Below are 22,217 nucleotides of genomic sequence, written 5' to 3'. Positions count from 1 at the left end.
TGAATGATGTAATATGTGACATCATCAGCAGTGGATTGCGGGTGCGCGATATATAGTTAGCGCAACTAACTATATATGGAATTTCAATGGTTTTATGCGAGTAAAATAAGGTTTTGTAAATGCAAATCCCTAACTATATATGGTCTATAACCTATGGTTTTTTCACTGAATTTTCAAGGTTTTGTAAATGCAAATTCCTAACTATATATGGTCTATAACCTATGGTTTTTTCTGTGAATATATATATATATTCACTGAGAAAACCATAGGTTTCACACCAGTTATAGTTAGGAATTAGCATTTAAAAAAACTATTAAATTCACTGAAAAAAACATAGGTTTCACACCAGTTATAGTTACCTGGAAATTTCACTGACACAAAACCATTGAAATTCCCACGTTATAGTTAGTTGGACTCGCTATAACTTGCGCGCCTGCATTGCACTGCTGATGATGTCACATATTACATCACTCATGACATGGTCAGTGACATCACTCATGACATCACTGATGACACCATCCAGTGAATGTGTGTCTTTCTGAAAAATAAATATGTTTTATATATGTATTTGTAAAGGTGGATGGAAGAATAAATGTTTAAATAATTGTCTAAATGGATGTTTAAAAAAAAATTGATTGGTTAACTGGCTTATTAAGTGTATCTTAGTGAATACATATATTAGCGAGTAATGTTTAAATATTTAAATGTTTGTATCAGTGTTTCACTTTGTGTATAAGTGGCTGCATGGGTTGGTGAGTAGCTTCATGTGTGTGTATATGGGTTATTAGATTTTTTTTAGTATCAGTATGCGTGTCTGTATGGTTTGGTGGGGGTATTACTTAGCACATAGATGCATCAATGACTGACTCACTGTTTGTATGTGTTTTGAAGACAGCTTCTGTGCAGGACTGTATGGGTGGATGAGTGTGTGTATGTGTGTGTTAGTGAGTGAATGACTGTCTCACTAGTGTCTTTATCAGTAACTACATATGTTTTAATCTAGTATATGTGAGTATTGATGTATATAAGTGAGTACATGTGAGAGTGAGAGATTGTAAGAGTTCCTGTTTAAATAAGTATGTGTTTCTATAAGTGATTGTTTAAGAGAGTAAGTCTGTGTAAGTTTCCTTAGAAGTAAGGTGGTAGTGTGCGTATAGCTGTATATGCAAATAAATGGATGTTTAATAGTTTATTTGCATGTGTGAGTATGTGTGTGAGTAACTTTTGGATGACTGTCGGTGTGCAACAGGATGTATAGGTGTATCACTACATATGATGAGTGAGTATATGTATGAGTAACTATATAGAACTGTTGGTGAATGAGTGTGTGTATATAGATGGCGAATTACTGAATTGGTTGTTGTAACTGGTATGGGTATCTCCATGTTTTTGAAAATGTTAGTTTCTATTTTTGAATATGTGTTTCAAGGGTTACATTACACTGAAAGGAGGTCTGTCACTCTGTCACAAGGGTGGTATCATCAGTGATGTCATGAGTGATGTCACTGACCATGTCATGAGTGATGTGATATGTGACATCATCAGCAGTGCATTGCAGGTGCGCAAGTTATAGTGAGTCCAACTAACTATAACGTGGGAATTTCAATGGTTTTATGTCAGTAAAATTTCCAGGTAACTATAACGGGTGTGAAACCTATGGTTTTTTCAGTGAATTAAATAGGTTTTTTAAATGCTAATTCCGAACTATGACTGGTGTGAAACCTATGGTTTTTTCAGTAAATTTCATAGGTTTTTTAAATGCTAATTCCGAACTATATATAAGGCCCCAAACCTATGTTTTTTTCTTTGAATTTCAAAATTTTGCTAATAGCAAATGTCTATAGCTATAAAATGTAATATTTTTGAAAATGAATGAATCCTATATTTTATTTGTATTTAAAACAATTTTTTTAATGTATATATATATATATATTTTTTATTTTTTATTTTTACCCTGGAGCGCTCCTAGGGCGCGCCCCGGTGAGCGCCCCGGAAAGCGTAGTCTTTTGAAGCTCCCCAGGGCGCGCTCCGGAGAGCGTCCCGTTAGCGCTATTGCCGCGAACGAAAACATCATCGTGACGTATCGCGTAGCCGCGTCCACGTAATACGCACGGCGTAAGCGCACCCGGAAGCACTCGAGCTAATACGATCGCGCAAGGTAAACATGTGACGCACTTACGCGACGCGCCCGGGGGCGCGCCGCGTAAGCGCGTCGGTCATGTGACCTGAAAATAACACTTTTCATTGGTGCAGAACATTTTTGGTTTCATAATGATGAAATCCCTGGTCTTGTGACCTGAAAATAACACTTCTCATTGGTTCAGGCCTTTTTTCCAAATGATGAAAGACCCCACCTTTTTTCCTTATTCTGACTTTGTCCTTTGACTTAGGAAGACCTCTTTTGCAATCTTTCAAGTATATTTTGTACTTTGAAATGGCTTCAATAGCAGCAGCAGCTGGAGCATCTGCACCACCACCACCACGACAACCACCAAGAGGACCACCACAAGATTACATTGGTGGTCAGCAAGAGGAGGAGGAGGAGGAGGAGGAGGAGGAGGAGGGGAGGAGAAGATGGCTGCAAGAACACAATACCCCACAGCAGCCAAAACCACACATTGTATGGGAGTTTTTTTTCGATCTCAGAGGGCAAGAAAAAAGTCAATGCGGCCAAGGTGACTTGCCTAATCTGTGGCATGGAACTTTCCAGGGGGAACCCTAATAAAAAATACTCTTTTGGAAACAACACAATGATTCGCCACATGCAGCGCAGGCATCCGATGAACTATTCTGCTGCTGAGATGAGGGAACTGGTCAGTAACCCTCCCCAATCTTCAAGCACCACCTCCAAAAGAAAGCAACCCACTCCATCGGGACCAGAGGCAAGGGAGACGATGCCTTGCATTCAGCCACGGTTTGCGGATTTCCGTATAACATGTATCCATTGTGGTAAGAGCATCTCCTATGGTGAACTGAGCATAAAGCTTATTGTCCTTGCTGGGGACAACCACAAATGCCTCAAAAAACCCTAATTTTTTCTTATTTTTTTTTTGCTCCAGTTGAGCCATTTTCAATTCCCTGTTTTTTCGTTTCTCCCCATAAAAATAACAAAAAAATATAAAATAGTTCAAAAAAGCCAAAAAAAGTACAAAATGTTCCAAAAACACAAAAAAATATAAAACAACAAAAAGAAGAAAAAAAACAGTTCTTTTTAGAACTACCTTCAATTTATAAAAAAAGGCTACATTTTTTAATAACTCTGTCATTCTTCTTTCCCCATGGGCCGCTCCCCGGTCCACTCCCCGGTGCGCGTACCGGGGGCCCCCCCCGCGCAAATCAAAAAAAAAAAAATATTTTGCACAGCGGGCTCTTTTATAGCCCCCACATCAAACCTAGGGGGTCCCCCCTTTTTTTTCCACCTCTGTGTCTCGATCCTACCGAGACACAAGATGGCGGCCAGTCCGGACTGTTTTGAATGTTTACAGACACCCGAGAGCCAATCCGCTTTCCGTGCGCACCTCGCGTGTCGCGCCCGGTGAGCGTACCGGGGCGTGGCCATAGATATATATATTTTTTTGAACCTAAATTACTCAAAATCCACTGGAGCACATATCTTGAGACATAGCAAAGGCACATCGGGCTACCAGTCCCTACAATTTTGCCAAGTTTGGTGGAAATCCATTCAGCCGTTCGGGCTAAAAGTGAGTTTGACCGCCCTATGGAAATTAACATGGAGAAAACACATTTTGGGACCCCCCTTTTATCTCGGCGCTCGCTTGACAAATCCCCCCTAAACTTTCAAGGAAGGACCGGAGCCCCGCGAGGCAAATTTGAGGAAATTTTCAGGCAGATTCGTCAACCGGCGCCAAAGTTATCCCAAATAGAATTTTGAGATTTTGCATTAAAAAAATCCTAACCATAACTACCTACTGGCGACCGCCAGTAGGTAATATATATATATATATATATATATATATATATATATATATATATATATATATACATATGCTATTTATTTGTTGTTTTATGTTGCTTACAGCCCTGAGGAAGTTCCATTTACAGGAATAAAACGTGTTGGCTGTTGTCCAGTGTTTTTATGAAGATCAATAAAGAACTTTTGAAATAAAGTGAACAATCTGTGATCGGGAGTTGTACTATGGAGGGAAAAACGGACCCATACTAAAGACCCACACCAGAAGGGAAGTGAAAAGGACTACTGTGACTAGCATGCATTGCACTGGAGTATGTATGCTATTTAAATGGCCAGAAGTCCGATACCTGTTTTTCCTTTCCACATTGCCCGCCCTATGAAGAAGATGCTAGGCAGCATTGAAACGCGTCAGGGACTGCATGAAAACAGGTCGTCTCTGTGCCTCATGTGCATTAAAGGTTCTGTGAACATTGCTTCGTGGAGTGCGGTCTCTAAAGCTTGGGGGCTTTTTGGTAGAATTATGGACACGGCAACTCCAGCCGTGGGAGACCGCACCGCCGCCAACGTCAGTTACAGGTCTGTGAGGCAGCAGCACGCCGCAGCAGCCTATTTCCAGTACGAAGCAAGCATTTTCAGGAAGAGGCACATTTTCGAACTTGGAACCCACCAGAGGGTAAACAAATGACTAATTAAAATCGGGAGTTGTACTATGGAGGGAAAAACGGACCCATACTAAAGACCCACACCAGAAGGGAAGTGAAAAGGACTACTGTGACTAGCATGCATTGCACTGGAGTATGTATGCTATTTAAATGGCCAGAAGTCCGATACCTGTTTTTCCTTTCCACATTGCCCGCCCTATGAAGAAGATGCTAGGCAGCATTGAAACGCATCAGGGACTGCATGAAAACAGGTCGTCTCTGTGCCTCATGTGCATTAAAGGTTCTGTGAACATTGCTTCGTGGAGTGCGGTCTCTAAAGCTTGGGGGCTTTTTGGTAGAATTATGGACACGGCAACTCCAGCCGTGGGAGACCGCACCGCCGCCAACGTCAGTTACAGGTCTGTGAGGCAGCAGCACGCCGCAGCAGCCTATTTCCAGTACGAAGCAAGCATTTTCAGGAAGAGGCACATTTTCGAACTTGGAACCCACCAGAGGGTAAACAAATGACTAATTAAAATCGGGAGTTGTACTATGGAGGGAAAAACGGACCCATACTAAAGACCCACACCAGAAGGGAAGTGAAAAGGACTACTGTGACTAGCATGCATTGCACTGGAGTATGTATGCTATTTAAATGGCCAGAAGTCCGATACCTGTTTTTCCTTTCCACATTGCCCGCCCTATGAAGAAGATGCTAGGCAGCATTGAAACGCGTCAGGGACTGCATGAAAACAGGTCGTCTCTGTGCCTCATGTGCATTAAAGGTTCTGTGAACATTGCTTCGTGGAGTGCGGTCTCTAAAGCTTGGGGGCTTTTTGGTAGAATTATGGACACGGCAACTCCAGCCTTGGGAGACCGCACCGCCGCGAACGTCAGTTACAGGTCTGTGAGGCAGCAGCACGCCGCAGCAGCCTATTTCCAGTACGAAGCAAGCATTTTCAGGAAGAGGCACATTTTCGAACTTGGAACCCACCAGAGGGTAAACAAATGACTAATTAAAATCGGGAGTTGTACTATGGAGGGAAAAACGGACCCATACTAAAGACCCACACCAGAAGGGAAGTGAAAAGGACTACTGTGACTAGCATGCATTGCACTGGAGTATGTATGCTATTTAAATGGCCAGAAGTCCGATACCTGTTTTTCCTTTCCACATTGCCCGCCCTATGAAGAAGATGCTAGGCAGCATTGAAACGCATCAGGGACTGCATGAAAACAGGTCGTCTCTGTGCCTCATGTGCATTAAAGGTTCTGTGAACATTGCTTCGTGGAGTGCGGTCTCTAAAGCTTGGGGGCTTTTTGGTAGAATTATGGACACGGCAACTCCAGCCGTGGGAGACCGCACCGCCGCCAACGTCAGTTACAGGTCTGTGAGGCAGCAGCACGCCGCAGCAGCCTATTTCCAGTACGAAGCAAGCATTTTCAGGAAGAGGCACATTTTCGAACTTGGAACCCACCAGAGGGTAAACAAATGACTAATTAAAATCGGGAGTTGTACTATGGAGGGAAAAACGGACCCATACTAAAGACCCACACCAGAAGGGAAGTGAAAAGGACTACTGTGACTAGCATGCATTGCACTGGAGTATGTATGCTATTTAAATGGCCAGAAGTCCGATACCTGTTTTTCCTTTCCACATTGCCCGCCCTATGAAGAAGATGCTAGGCAGCATTGAAACGCGTCAGGGACTGCATGAAAACAGGTCGTCTCTGTGCCTCATGTGCATTAAAGGTTCTGTGAACATTGCTTCGTGGAGTGCGGTCTCTAAAGCTTGGGGGCTTTTTGGTAGAATTATGGACACGGCAACTCCAGCCGTGGGAGACCGCACCGCCGCCAACGTCAGTTACAGGTCTGTGAGGCAGTAGCACGCCGCAGCAGCCTATTTCCAGTACGAAGCAAGCATTTTCAGGAAGAGGCACATTTTCGAACTTGGAACCCACCAGAGGGTAAACAAATGACTAATTAAAATCGGGAGTTGTACTATGGAGGGAAAAACGGACCCATACTAAAGACCCACACCAGAAGGGAAGTGAAAAGGACTACTGTGACTAGCATGCATTGCACTGGAGTATGTATGCTATTTAAATGGCCAGAAGTCCGATACCTGTTTTTCCTTTCCACATTGCCCGCCCTATGAAGAAGATGCTAGGCAGCATTGAAACGCGTCAGGGACTGCATGAAAACAGGTCGTCTCTGTGCCTCATGTGCATTAAAGGTTCTGTGAACATTGCTTCGTGGAGTGCGGTCTCTAAAGCTTGGGGGCTTTTTGGTAGATATATATATATATATATACATATGTTATTTATATGTTGTTTTATGTTGCTTACAGCCCTGAGGAAGTTCCTTTTACAGGAATAAAACGTGTTGGCTGTTGTCCAGTGTTTTTATGAAGATCAATAAAGAACTTTTGAAATAAAGTGAACAATCTGTGACTTCATCCCTGATTCTGCCTCCATTTATGTATTGAATTTCGTTTCTGGATTTCCAGTGGGACCGAGCTGCAGCAGGTCCAGTGGTTGGCTGGCATTGGACTCAACTATATATGGGACTATAAGATTGCTGTGCTCAGCTTAGAGTCGGCTGTAGGTTCAATTGTTGTATTATCTTTTTAATTATGATAATGTCAGACAATTAAGACTTAACCATTGCAATGCACATAGTATTGTATAATTTGTAAATACGTTAGTCAGTTCTCTCAGAGCCTCATTTTGATGTGTTTGGTATGCTGTAAATGGACATGTTAACTTGATCCTTATACTTGTATGATCGTATGTAAACGTTCTTTAAAGAGTCAGCTTTTGAGAATGTCCCTGAATACAGTAGTGCACAATGCAAGAATATCATACTTGGGAGGTTCCACTGGCTCCAGTCCCTACAGCCTCTCCTGGAATCGTCGTTTCTTTTGGAGTGCATTCTGCCTCGTTTTGGGATTCTTTTTCTCTGATCCACAACCTTAAAAAATATTAAGATCGGTGTAAACTTTACTGATCTCTCCAGACAAGAAACGCATGTTTTCTTAAAAATCATACAAAATTACTTAACAAAATAAATCCAATCCTCCTGAACCGTAGATTGCACCCTTTTTATTTCAACTGTGACATGCGGCCATATCCATATCGAGAACCCGCCTCAGGTTCTGACCCAAAATACAGCATTTCTCGAACCTACCCATACACCCAGCTCAGTCAATGGATCTTAGTCCTACTAAGAAACATTATGGTTAGCTTTCTCTCTTATGCCATACTGTAAGGCGCCCCTCTAAGCTACCTTCTACCTCTGAGCCATCTTTTCTTTGTCCCTTTGAATTCACAGGACTGGCACGCCTACACGGAGGAGCTGGACCCCACACACATTGTCCATTACAATGTTCCTCTCAGTGTGTAGTGCCATGGTGCCAAGAACATGCTAATAATGGCAATGCCCGTGTCACGGATTGCACCTGTGCTTATTCTTAAGGGGTGACCAAGCACACCAGGGCTTGCAATTAAATCCACCTAGTTCCCTCTTTTTGTTCTCTTTCCCTGAAGACTCCTGTCTCTCTTTGCTCACCTTCCACCCCTCTTTGGGATCACCGGGCAGCACCATGAGATTGCTGTGTTGTTATTGTAAGCACCAGTTCTGCTACAAAAGAACAGAGAAGGTGTAGGGTGGCGAAGAGGGCAAGTGTGTGGTGCGTCAAGCGCAAGGTGGGATAAGGAAATAGGTTTTTATAAAAAATATGCAAATAGTCATGCTCAATAGAGTTTTTTAACGATATATACAAATGTACCATCAGTTAGGCAAGTACATCAACTTTCTGGTAGTTGGGAAAGAACAGACAACATTGATAAAATACAAGTATCTGTGGAATAGAACCGATGCTAAATATAGGCTAGGTAAAAGCATATGTAGAATTAGCGGGGAAAAAGAGGTGATGTTAACAGAGAAGAGATCTGAGCTAACACATGGAAATGTTGAGATATTGTGCTGTTGTCCTCAGATGGAGGATTTTTTTCCGGAGAGTGGGGTTGAAAGAAAAAAACATCAAGCTTGCTTTTTGTTGTCTGTTTCTCCGATTTTGGAATTTGAAGAATCAATTAGTTGGTGCTACTTGTCCTCAGGACTTACACAGCTTTTCTGCTCCATAAATCAATTTGTGAATTTGTAGAGCTATGTGAATGCTGCAGAGGAAGTTAAGTAGTAGCTATAGTGGCCCTTCAATCACAAACACTAAGACGACCCCAACCCTTGCAACTTCATTGATTTCCTCGGATTCAGCTATTGTCCCTCCTGTTACCAAAAACTTTAAAGTCCTCTGCTCTGAAGTCATGTAGCACACCAACCTAATCACATTCAAACTAATCCTCAATCAGATCATTCAAATTGAAGAGTCTTCTCTCTCACCACTGTCCTTTGAGGCTGATGTCATGTGAATGTATTCACTTTGGGACATTCAGCAATTTTACAAGCCTGCAAGGGAGTTCAAGGCCCTTGAGACTGTTGTAGCACAAAAATAATTTTTTCAATGTAGGGGCGCAGTATAATCACACATGTAGATTGCATCCGCATATAGGGCCAGATGTAGGTAATCCCAATTTACCTATTCTTAAATACCGAATTTTACCGAATCGGTATTTAAGAATAGGTAAATGAGATGTAGATCCATTTTCAGTAAAAATGACTGAATCAGTAAGATTCGGTATTTACCATATCAGTATTTACCGATTTGATAATTGCCATTCATTCCTATGGGCCTGGAGGCCCATAGGAATGAAGGGCAATTACTGAATCAGTAAATACGATTCAGTAAAATAGGGGAACATTCAAGGGTGCCAGGGTGTTACTTTGACACCCTGTTGCACCCCTGAATCGTGCTTGTGTGCAGATGTGGCACACATACATGCCCTAAGGGCATGTATGTCTGGCACATGGCACCGTTGAAAATGCACAGATTTGCATTTTCAAAGGTATTCCTTATTTACCACCAACTTATTGTTGGTGGTAAATAACGAATCCTAAAATGGGAAAGGCACTGATTTAAGTTCTCCCTACATTGCAAATTCGGTAATTTAGCGATTCTGTATTTTAAGGAATCGGTAATTTACTGATTCCTTAAAATACTGAATCAGTAAATTACCGAATTTGCAATTTAGGCCACCTACATCCCAAAAGCCCAATAACGGTCAGTAACGGCCAACATTCGGTCATTTCAGCCGTTACCGACCGGTATTGGGCCACCTACATCTGGCCCATAATCTTTTGTCGTGTTAACCTATGTGTTAGAATATTGTAACGTGATGACATGAATGTGATGTGTTTAGTCCAAAATGTAAAATACGTGAAGAAAATAAAGTGGAAAATGAATGTAACTAGCAGAGAATATTAACTGAATGCATGTGTAATGCCAATGACAATTATTTCATTATTGAATGTGATAATTTATTGTGACCTTTTATATGTTTATAATTATTAACTGTACATAATTCAATTCAATATAACCTCATAAAGTTCAAGTTCCATTTCTCCTATGTTAGCCGAATTCTATGACCCTGAAATGCATATTCCCTGGAAGCTCTCACATTCAAATTAATAATTGAATTTCATGTGCACGTTGGATTCTGTTCTTTATCACGTTTCTGTTGCAGGTGGAAGAATCATCCTTGTTAGTTGGAATAATGTCTTTGTTTTAGGGGTTAGGCAAGGAGAGAAAGGAGTACATTGAGCGCTGATACTGATAATGGAGAAATGTTGTACTTTCTCACTGGAGAGAGCCTGGGAATCAAGTTCAACTCATCACCGCTCAGGAGCATTGCTGCTCAATGGAAAAGTACTTATGTGGATGTGGCCTGACAAGATGGCTGACCTGTGAAGGATCTTGGGAAGTCACCTGTAAGACTGATGTATTGTAACTAGGGAAAGAGCTCCTGGCACTTCTTCTCTGCCTCGAGAGAGAGAGAGAGCATCTAACAAGCTCTATAGCTCCATGCTACTCGACCCAACTGATGTGGGGAGACTTCTATTGAAGACCTCACACGTTTACACCTTAATTGATCCTGCCCTGCAAAATCCTTATTTAGGGATGACACGTTAGTGCTAGTGTAGGAACAGATTAATGCTTTATTCCAACGAACCTTCGATGCAGGGGAACTTGGATATTTGTTTCTTAATCTTTTGTATCCTGATTCTTGAATTAATTATCTTGTGCATGTTGCATCACCTTAATTTCAACCGTAGATTGGACTTTGTATTGGTTCCAATGTATTTCCACACCCTCATCTTGAGATGTCTATACGTTCAGTTATTTTTGGCTTTGTAATAAACCAACTAACCTCATTTGATAATCTGTTATTCTTAAGAGTCCTAACAAATCGCACTTGAAATGACTGACACGCTAACGGTTTCTCTCCCTTCAAGCTTTCATGCAGAGAAAAAGTACCATCAACTTGAGGTTCTAGAGCAGATCTAGAAGGTGGAAACTCTGGTCCTTCAGTTGGTAGCAGAGAAAAATGGTTCTCACATGAAGCGGGAAGAATCCATACAATCTAGAAAAGAGACCTAGCCTAGAGCCCTGAAATAGAGCCCAAAGATCGAGAACAGAAAGGGACAAACTTTGCTGGAGACCAACAGAACTTGACTGTGTGACAAGAACAGCGGAGAACAGAGGAGTGAGTATCAATAGGGATGCGTTGTGTGGTAAATTGGAGTGATGTGATTGTGTGATGTCTGGCAGAGGTTGCGTGAGAATCGAGTGATATATTAATGGTGTAGAGGACACTGTGTTATGGTGATTGTCTGACCACAGATTTGAGGAGTTGTCGTGAGACGTCCTCAGCAGTTCCACCTAAGAAAGGCAATTTTGGATGAATGGCATGTGTGGGACTGGTGTGGTACACCTTGTGTACAGGGGTGGACTATACCGATTTGGGTGACCAGCACAGGTCAAGGGTGAATGTTTTTGGATGATTTAAATCTATCAATATTGTAGAAGACAGATAATTACGAAGTTGTGATTGTGTGAGTGAACGTGGACAGAAAAATTGTGAAGGAGGGTGAACCATTGCCAGTAGTAAAAATAATGTCTGAGTGTGTCGAGCTGCGATAGGTTTGTTGGTGTAACGGCGTGCAGGGATTGGTTGATAGTCATCAGGTGTGCGATTCAGAAAATCTTGTCTATTGGGGGAAAATTTGATCCAAATTGTTCCCTGTTTTAGGGTGTTGCTGAATTTGTTCAGTGGGGAGATCAGGGAGTTGTTACTCAAGTGGAGGAAGAAGCACTGCCTGAGGATACTCCAGCACCTTATATGGTGACAAAGGTAGGATTCCATACTATAATTTGGCTTCGAAATTGGCAAAAGATCACTGAAAAGGAAGTGGATTTGGCATTTCCACGCTATGGTTAATTTTGATTGGAGGTGTTGTATCAGTTGAGAGGAGTGATGTCTATGCAGCAGCCTTTGCCTAGACGAACACAGTTTGAGGCTTTAGACACTTGGATGCGAGCAGCACATGCAAAGAACAGGGAGTGATTTCAAGGTAAGGTGAAGAAGGCAATGAGAGAATATAAGGATGTACTATGGAACGCACAACTTAAGAGATGGCGGTTAGACACCATTGAAGGAGAGAGGTTGTATCTGATGTTGGTGAGAGAGGCAAATTATCAGGATAAGAATGTAGGAGAAAATGGAAATGTTGGGAGTGATACGGACAACAGCTTGTTAGATAGGGTTATTATCAGAGCATCCTCCACCTTACAACTCACATTCAGAGGAGGGAAGGCAAGAACTGGCAAATGCAGGGAATTCAGAAAGAGTTTCAACATCTTAGACAGGTTCTAGTGCAGGGATAGTGGGAAGGATCTCAAAGAGAGTAGTAGGACCAGGAACATCAATTTAGGAGGTGCAGAATCAAGTGGAGTCAATGCTGCTTCACAGTTACTGGAAGACCTTACGGTACTGGTCACCATCGGACCGGCAGTCTCTGTGTACGACCCGAACACAGTGGGAAGCCCTAGTCGGTAACAGTCAGGGTTGGGGGAGAGAATTGGTTTAGGAGGAAGTGGGACCATGAACAGAAATGGTCTTTCCTTGATACCTGTGGAATCTAGTACCCTTTTGCCAGCGACTCCGGATCCCTTAAGAATATGATTTGGATCTAGTCTGATACGATCTGTATCCTTGGCAAGCAAGAACTTAGATTTTAGGATGTGGGAAGCTCCAATGGGTGTAACACCAGAAGCAAGTACAAGCCAGGGAACCTCTGGAAACCAGCATTTCCAAGATACTACAGATTTAGAGAACAGGCTGAGATAAAATAATAACAATAGGGAAAGACAGATTAGTACGTTGAGTAAGGGCAAAATCAAGGCTGCGGTAAAGGCAAAGCTGTTGGATGTGGTGAGGTTTAAGTCTGAGGTGGACAGTCATTAGTGGGGACTTGCCTTTGGAGAGGATAGAGACCTATGAGCCAGACAAGTTATTGTTTGTAGCAAAGGATGTCACCGCAAGGCATGACGCACACATGAGAAATGTCCGGAATTGGCTCCGAAATATGATCTAGATCTGCCTTGAACGAAGCTGCTGCAGGGAAATCAGAGGTTGAACTACAGTGCCCAGGAATTGTAAGGGAAGAGAGTGACATGCCTGAAAACACACATTCGAGAGATGATCATAGGATAAGAGTTTGGGGTATGCTTGACAAATGGGAGGAAAGGTGGTTGAGGAAGAAGAGCATTAGGAAGGTGACAGGAGAAATGCCACCTCCAGGAGAGGTAACATTAAGAGTTGAGGCTTATCCTCTGCGAGAGGTGCCTAGTGGAGGGTATGTGATTGTTCCCTGGAGTAGGAGCGATTTAGCTGCATTCACGAATAATTTTCCTAGATTGAGAGAGAAACTGCCAAATGGTACAAGCAAGTCGATCGCTTTGTCAAGATCTCGCAGGTATTGTGGATTGACTTGAATACGTTGTTTGAATTTGTGGTTTCTAATGACTTATGGTCTGCTTGCAAAATGTCAATTGATTGGCCTTCATCTGAGCCAGAGAGGGCTCTTGTAACTCAGGGTCCTTCACCTTTGGTTATGAAACAAGCGTTAGCATAGCCAATAGGCCTCGCCGTTGGGACCTTATACGTTTTAGCTATGCAGGAATTTATCCTGGGTGCATGTTTTGCCAGGTATTTAAGAGCTATACAACAAATAAACACACCGATAAACACATGCATGCACTATTCATCAGCACACATAGGTAGACCGACATGCTTGCAAAGTTTCACACCCACAGGCAGAAAGAACACACACACACTCACACAATCATACCCCTTACAGCTCATCCCATGTACACACGCACACACACCTTTGGGACCTTCTAAGTGATTAAAATTGAAGATATAAGAGGCTTACATTTACCACTAGTATGATGGTGTTAGGATGCAATTGGTAGAAAAAAGGGAGGCAACTTGTCAGTATGGTAAGAAAAGACTGTGTGCAGTGCAATGGAAGGAATTTCTAACAGATTTGATTAAAGCCTGCCTATGAGATGGTATATTGTTACTTTTAGTCCTGAATGTTTCTTTTTGTTAACTGCCTGTTAAATGTTTTTTTTTGTTACCTGGGAGTGCTCTGTGCTTCCTGCACTCAGCAGATAATTAGTTTCCAAGTTGTGGGCTCTGCCAGAGGCACCGTGATCAAAACTGCCTTAAAAACTTTCCAGAGGCAGACAGTCTGGCTGAGACACTCATGGTTACACAGCGAGTCCGTTTCATTTTGCAACATTTGTTTTGTCATCCTGATAATTCTTAAATGTATTTATGAATTAATGAGCTGACCGAAAAAGTGTTGCAAAATGAAACCAACATCCTGAGTAACCAAGAGTGTCTCAGTCTGCCTCTCAAGCCAAGTTAATGAAGGGTTTAGCAGAAGGGAGCTGCAAAGGAGATACAGCGACCCCTGCTCCACCTCCGCCCCCTCCTCCAATGGCTGCGCCACAGAACCCGAGAGGAAGCAACAGAGGTGCAGAATATGTCTGCAAAACTAGCCTGGCCCTTAAACCTTTCACACAAACCACAAGTATTTGGGATGGGAAAATACACAAAGGAGAGTGCAAGAAAACACAGCCCTGCTAGCTGCACTTGATCTAAAAGAAAATAATCAGATGTTGCACAGTGTTGAAAAAGAAAAACATTTCTCTGCAAAATTATTGTAATATACATACACCATACACATTAAACATAAATTAAAGGAAATTCGTACTTAAAGCAATATGAATTATTCAAGATTATCAGGGCAAGACTCTGCAGAGGGAAGCTGGCTCTACAGCCCCCCTTCCTCCCTGTGGGGCTGGGGCTCACTTTGCCCATGGCTTAAAACGTCTCAGCCAGAGACAGACATCTGAAGTCAGCCGGTGGGTTATATAAGGCCAGTCCACACCCTCAGTGAGATGAAAGCAACTTGTGCCTCCCTCCCTGAAGTACTTACCTCAATAACAACCGTTTGTATAGCGCCCCAATGATTGAGTGAATGAAAGGATTTGTAGAGTCCCTGGATACTACAAGTGTGTCTTGGCATTAGGCAGAGCCAGGAGAGAGGGTAGGAGGCATCTAATCCCTTAAACAGGCGGCTTTTCAATTATTTGTGGAATAATTTGTGATCCAGAATGTATCTGAGGGCGAAGGGAAGTTCCTTCCAGAGTTTAGCTGCTATTGTCGTGCAGCAGAACCGCCCTTTTCTTTCTATTGGTGATTGGAATGGATAGGAAATGGGCCAACTGGGAGTGTAGGGCTCTTTTGGGGAGGTGTGCGTGTGTTTGTGGGAGGGAGTGGGGGGGTTGTCCTGTTCAGAAGGTAACTTGGGCAGGTCTTATAAAAAGCTGAGGGCAACTGTCAGTGTTTTAAAGGAGACTCGTGCCTTCACTGGCAGCCAGTGTAGCTGAAGGAGTGTCACTGGCACCCTGGTGGCATGCTGAGACTGTGCTGCTAGACAGACTGCTCAGCATCACAGCACTCATTGCTGCTGTGTGTAGTCAGTTTCTAGGGTCTGTGGCAGGGGCGTGAGCCACAAACAGGCAGTGGTTACTGCAATGACGTGTCAGTGGGTGGATGGCACCAAACCAAGAAGGATGAAAGGTAGAGGGGGCCCTGCTGAGATGGGAACCTTTTATCGACAGAGAAAGACACACACGTCCATACTTATACACATGCACATACACACACACACACAAACGCACACCCACACACGCATACACACACACACACACAGATAAGCACGCACACACACATACATACACTTCCTTTTGTTGCTCGACTCACTGAGATGCATCCTTGGCTTAGATATTAGAGCAATATTACAAAGAACAAACGTTTCTCGGTCACTCCCACCACGGCCCAGTGCTAGGCATGTTCGCTGGCAACTCATGCAGTGTCCCCCCTGCCCCCTCCGACACAATTCCCCATGCCCTCGAACATGCCCTGGAGGGCACAAGCCTCCCAACTCGGGGATGATAAAAACATGCAATATATCAGGTCTCAAAACAGAAATCATGTTGTGGAGTTAGCCACGTGAATGAGGAATGCCATGTGTCACCCTGACCCCCACTGAGCTACGAAAATATTACACAGTTGTTCTGGGTCATGCCAGAAACCTCTTTTTATTTGGGGTCAAAGTTCAGCCTGATTAACTCTCAATGTTCTTTGGCGGGACTGTCCGTCCCCACACGCTGCTGTGAGAAGTGAGGAGCTTTCTCTGATAAAGTCTTAAAGGACCAGCCGGGAATCCATTTCGCCACCCAACTGCGTTGCCGGATGGGACTATATAATAAAACAAGACCATCAGTCGTTAGGACCTCATGTTTGGGACTGTCCGTTAGAGGAAATGAGGCTGCGAGGGGGCCCTGTGTGGGTGTCAGGAACAGAGTTTGTTGGGTCCCCCCGCCCTCAGGAAGGTGCAGATCTATGTATCCTGGACTGAGGGTCAGTGTAGAGTCCTGTTTAACAATTCTGCATGCCTACCTGTGAAACCTCAAGTTCACCATCTGCTTCATGGTGGCGAGCAGTGGTGAAAGTCATGTTACTTCCTGTGCACGGTGCATCGGGTTTGTTCGAATCTAAACCTGCCTTCTGATTCTCATTTGCTGGCAGGATCCAGGCCTCTGCCTGTGTCTCCATCCAGGCCCTGGGATGGGCGGCAGCATTCTGTCACTTAGCTTCCTAGATGCTGTTACCCGCGGGGAATGAAGGCAGAAGGAACTGGCCAACACACGTTCATTAGTGCCAATCGCCAACTAACTAGTGTGTAACGTACAAATTCCAGAAATAAATCTTTTTGATAAAACTGGTGTGTAGAAAGTAAGCCCTAGAATGACCCTGTGGTTGTCAGTGTTATGCCCCTTCGTGGTTCTACCGGAGCTCCGGTGTCGCAGAACGTGCACGCGTTTGCAAAATGTATTTTTAACCAGCAGAGAAAAAAGCAGACAAAATGCATTTCGTATATTTTTGACAACATTCACCCACACTTCCGACAGGACGGGGACCGGTGATTTTCCCCCAATTAAATTGACGAGACACAGCATAAGATTGGCGGCGCCTCAAAGCCACATTGGGACCAAGGGCAACTGCCAAAAGCATTAAACAAAACAAGCAGCAGCAAAAGTGAAGCGACAGCCATTAAAAGGGGAAAACAAGCAGCCGCAAAAGTGAACGCGACCATCTGTTTCAAATTAACGCGAGCACGTGACTGGTGCCTGCTAATTAAAAACAGATGGTCGAAACAATGGCCCCTGCTCGCTCCCGCAAGGGAATTGCCAAACGTGCATGAAAGCAATGCAACACGTGCACGTTTTTGCCTGCAGAAGTGAAGCCATGGCTAAAGGTCTTTTTCCTATGCAGCGCGATAAAGAACTTGAACTACTCATCAAGGGGGTGAGCAGCAAACATGACAGGCTGTTTGGTAAGTTGTCCCTAAAGGTGCCTGAGGCAGAGAAGCGCAAAATCTGGCTGCGCATCAAGGAGAGGGTAAATGCTGTAGGAGTCACCCACCGCAGTATAGACGATCTGAAGAAGAGGCGGTATGACCTCAGGAAAAGGGCAAAGGAGAGGATTGCAGAAAAAGTGAAGGATGCAGCTGGCACAGTAGGGGGAACAACCAACGTCACACCAAACACAGCCCTCGAGGACCTCCTTGAGGCTACCATTGAGCAATAAGCTGAAGTGGGGGTCACCCAATTGGACACTTCTGGCGCTGCAGCAGGAGGACAAGGTAAGATGCATGCCAGTGCAGATACGCGGCATGTTGTCTACCCCTGTCCATTCCCCCAGGCCAAACACAGTGCACATGTAGCCGTGCCTAAAGCATATACCCTCACCAGAGTGTTGCATCATGGGAGTTGTAGTCATATCATGAAAGTGTGCATGTCTGATCCCTGATGTTAATGAAATGAGACCAGCAGCACAGGGCCAATTGTCAGTCCAAATATGTCCTTTATGTAGATGAAAGTATGTAACACACATACATCCTGACAAAATAATAACAATGCACTGTTTCACACACAGATGCATCACCCCTGGATTCAGATGACAGCGGATGCCTCATCATCTCTGAAACCCCAGTAGTGACCAATGCTGAGACTCCGCAGGGACCTCAACCCACAACACCACCAACACTATCACCACCACCAACACATCACCCCCACCGCGGACAACCCCACCACCACCCCGGACAACAACACCAACACCACCGGGGACAACAACACCAAGCCGCAGGGCAAATGTCCCCTCCCTGCAGGTGATGGAGATGGAGCAGAGGCCAGCAGCCACAAATGTTCCACGGCAGTCAGTCGTCACTCCGCCAGCTCCAACACCAGCACGCAGGCCCCTGGGTAGAGCTGCAGAGAAATCTGAGGATTCAACACACGGCTACGGTGTGGTTGAGACATGGATGCTGCGGGTCCAGCGCCTGCAGGGGAGACACATGGGTGCCATACACATTAATATTTGTAAATTGGCAAACAAAATTGGCATCATGACTGACGCTGTGCGTGAGATGACCACAGCTGTTGCTGAGGGTAACAGAGACATGAAACTGTGCCTGCAGGATCTCACACGTGCTGTCATGGCAGGGCAAAAGAGCGAGCGCAGGAGGCATCAGCAGAACATGCTCCGTTCCAATGCCTCCATAGGGCCATCACTAAGCTGCGCAACAGCACTAGTGTACTATCACGCAGATCAGTGTCCCTGCAGGTCGACTTGGGCCATAACTGTGGAGATGTGGCAAAGTCCTTAGAAAGAGTGACCACTCTAGTGGAGCATCTGTAGTCTGGGACTTTTAGTGCCAAGCAGTTTAGGAGTGGAGGAGGGGATTGAGGCTGCTTCAAGCATCAGCAGCGTCTCTGTGCCGGAGGCCAGCGAGAGGAGGTGCAGTGCGCTCAGCATCACAGCCACTGACACACATCGCGTGATGTGGAGAAGTCACGGGACAGGAGGCTGGGGGTACGTGGAAAGGGCAAATAGCCATGTTCCATTGGTTCCCTGGCCATGGTGACATAACTATGGGCCACCTATACTACCACAAGATAGTCCTGTGATGGCAACAGACATTTATCCCATCCTATTATTTTGAATCTGCGTCATGTTGGCGTCACATTTATATGCACCTGACAAGTGCTCATGTGCATTAAACATTTGCAAACAAGATCATGTTGTGATGGTTCATTCATACCTGTCTCAGAAGTGATGTTGTGTGATGTATGTCCGCCTCCTTTGGCCTTCAGCTGTGTTAGGCATGTGTGCCTGTTGGTGTTGTGGGGGTGAGTTGCTGTGCACGTAAGTCGTCCTCTCCATCCACCTCTATTGGTATCCCCCTTCTTCTGGCAATGTTGTGCAGCATGGCACAGACCGCTATTATCTGGTAGCAGGTCACTGGGTCATACTGCAAGGCACCTCCTGTCTTGTGTAGTATCCTGAAGTGACTCTTGAGGATGCCAAAGGTTCGCTCTACCACATTCCTGGTGCTGATGTGTGCTGTGTTGTAGCGCTGCTCCTGAGGTGTTGCTGGGTTGAGGTAGGGAGCGAGGAGATATTCCCGCAAGGCGTAGGCGCTGTCACCTGCAGGGTGGGGAGCAAAGGGTTAGCAGCATGAATACAATTACATTTGTGAGGATGGAGTTAATAATGAGGCATTTATTATGTACCTAGTAAGTGTCCCTCTCCAAATTCACCGTTGATCAGACGCCTGTGGATGCCACTGTGTCGAAATATGTATGCGTTGTGTGTGCTTCCTGGAAAATGGGCTACAATGTCGGTTATGATGTGCTTGGCATTGCACACGACCTGCACGTTGATGGAATGATATGACTTCCGGTTGCGGAAGATGTATTCGTTGGCTGAGGGGGGGACAGATAAGGGCATGCGTGCAGTCAACGCATCCTATCACATGGGGAAATTGTGCCACCTGGAAGAACTCCTGTTTGGTGTGGTTCAACTGCTGTGGGGTTGTGGGGAAGGTGATGTGGTGATGTATCAATGTCAGCATGGCATCTAGGAATTTGTGGAAGAAGTGTGAGAGTGCGCTTTGCGACACGCCTCCTGCTTCTGCTATGACCCCCTGGAAGCTTCCAGACGCCAGCAGGTGCAGGCTGCATAGGACCTGGACATGGGCTGGGATGGCGTTTGTCCTACGGGTCTGGTGCTGCAGTAGTGGTTCTAGTATGAGAAAAACAAGGACCCCCTGGGTGTCAATGCAGACTCCTAGGGCAGGGTAAACACCTATGTAGAGAAAAACAAGCCTAGGACGTCAACTGAGTAAATGACCAATTATACCTTAATCAGTAGTGTAAAGAAAAGACAAAAAATAAACTGTATACATATATATATTTAATTAGTGTAAATAAAAATCATATAGTGACATAGACTATATGATGAGCTAAAAATATAGATCATAAAAATGCAAATACACAGACTTCAAATTCATGTGGTTCCTATAAATCATACAAATATATCACAAGGCACAACCTAATCACAATATTGGATTACACAGGGAATTTGAAATCAGTAATCATAAAACACTCATGAAACACTCGACGCGCGTTTCGGCAGAAAACCGCCTTCTTCAGGAGTCTCTGCTGATATTCTAAAAAGAAAATATACAAAAAAGAGAATGCATATAAAGATGGAATTTTGTTAGTATAATTTAACATACATCATTTTCAAATAACACCTATAAGTTCTCAGATGGCATATGTATCAATATAAACAAAAAATTCATCTTATATCTAAAAACAGTGTCAATCTCTACAGACTACCAACAAAGGACATTAAATTTGGTCATTTCTTGTCATATGATTGACAGATATTCATAAATCCATTGTACAGTACTTAATCATACAAACAACTTTTCTGTATAAAGGTGATATTCCTTTCTGATATGGGTAACAGAAACTAAAGAGCATTGAAAGTAGTGACACGTGGTCTAATTTCTAAGATGGACCATAGACAACCCCTTTGATACCAATAGACACTTACATTGATACAATTCATGGAAGCTGAAACAACGTCTTCATACATGCGGGTAGTCAGAGCCACTTGATAGAGGCTAAAGCCTGGTAAAAGATAATAATATAAAAATCACTAAGGGGGTAAAGGGATAGATAGCTGAGGTAATTGAAAAGAACATAAATGGTTCACATTAAACACTCAGCGCCATATAGATGCAACGGCTGTCCCGTTATTCGCTATCCTTCTATCTAGGTGGTGATGTCCAATAAACAAGAGAAAGCCATTTAATTGTGGGGAACGTGGAGGAATGCTACCCTTTTTCCTCTCATCCCCTATTAGGAGGAAACGTTCCTTTAGATGACACATTGTCAATACCATAGTCAGACAAGGAACAATGGGAATCAGTAAATGATATTATAAATTAGCCGATCAGACCTATCAGACATAACTGATGTTCTACCGTATGGATGCTACTCGTGTCTAACAGATGCCTAGCTAAGTAATATATATAAAAAAAAATGCCATCTGTGGTTGGCAAGAGTACCTGGAATAGCAGCACATCGTTTTTTTATATCCAAAATACCGGTATTCACGATCAGCACCAGGAAAGATAAAACCAAGGCTGACGGGCGATTCTAAACATCATATGGCTAAAAGTAAAAGGATGCTAGAAAAACAGAAAACAGAAGATTCACATTAGGAGATGATGTTGGGCATTTAACCTTACTTTAGTGGAGTAAACCTATTACAGCTAAATAAAACGTAGCAAATAGAGAGTGAAGAGTACCTTTAAGGGTTCTGGTGAAGGCGTATAGGTTATTAACCAGGATATGTTTGAGTCCACAGAAGGTCAATCAATACGTGGCTATAGATAAAGGACACAAAAATATAAAGAAATAACCCTTGCTTAAGAAGAAAGGTGGTGATTGGATTTGTGAACTGAACATTATTAAAACGTTCCTGGCATCACGTTTTAGAAATGTAAAAGCGTAGACATGTACCTCGTCCGCTCATTAGTATTCGTAAATGGTCTTTCCTAATCCATATTTAGCCGAAGCAAGAGATCCACAATGGTGACAAGATCGATAAAACTGTAGAAAACGAAAATAATAGAAAAACGATGTATGAATGCGTACATCGTTTAAAAGCAATTGCTAAACAAGATA

At 43.6% G+C, this 22,217-nt stretch overlaps 1 protein-coding gene across 1 annotated transcript in view; it reads right to left on the bottom strand.

The window, feature by feature from the left end:
* Positions 1–22,217, bottom strand: part of KCTD19 (potassium channel tetramerization domain containing 19) — a 2,885,268-nt gene that overhangs the window by 791,156 nt on the left and 2,071,895 nt on the right. The window contains exon 10 of the mRNA XM_086945566.1: positions 7,441–7,546. Within this exon, the coding sequence (XP_086801692.1) occupies positions 7,441–7,546 (106 nt within the window). The remainder of the gene's footprint in view (positions 1–7,440; positions 7,547–22,217) is intronic.

This window comes from Lissotriton vulgaris, chromosome 12 (genome assembly GCF_964263255.1).
Source record: "Lissotriton vulgaris chromosome 12, aLisVul1.2, whole genome shotgun sequence".
Lineage (NCBI taxonomy): Eukaryota > Metazoa > Chordata > Amphibia > Caudata > Salamandridae > Lissotriton > Lissotriton vulgaris.
This window is presented reverse-complemented; position numbering and strand designations above follow the sequence as displayed.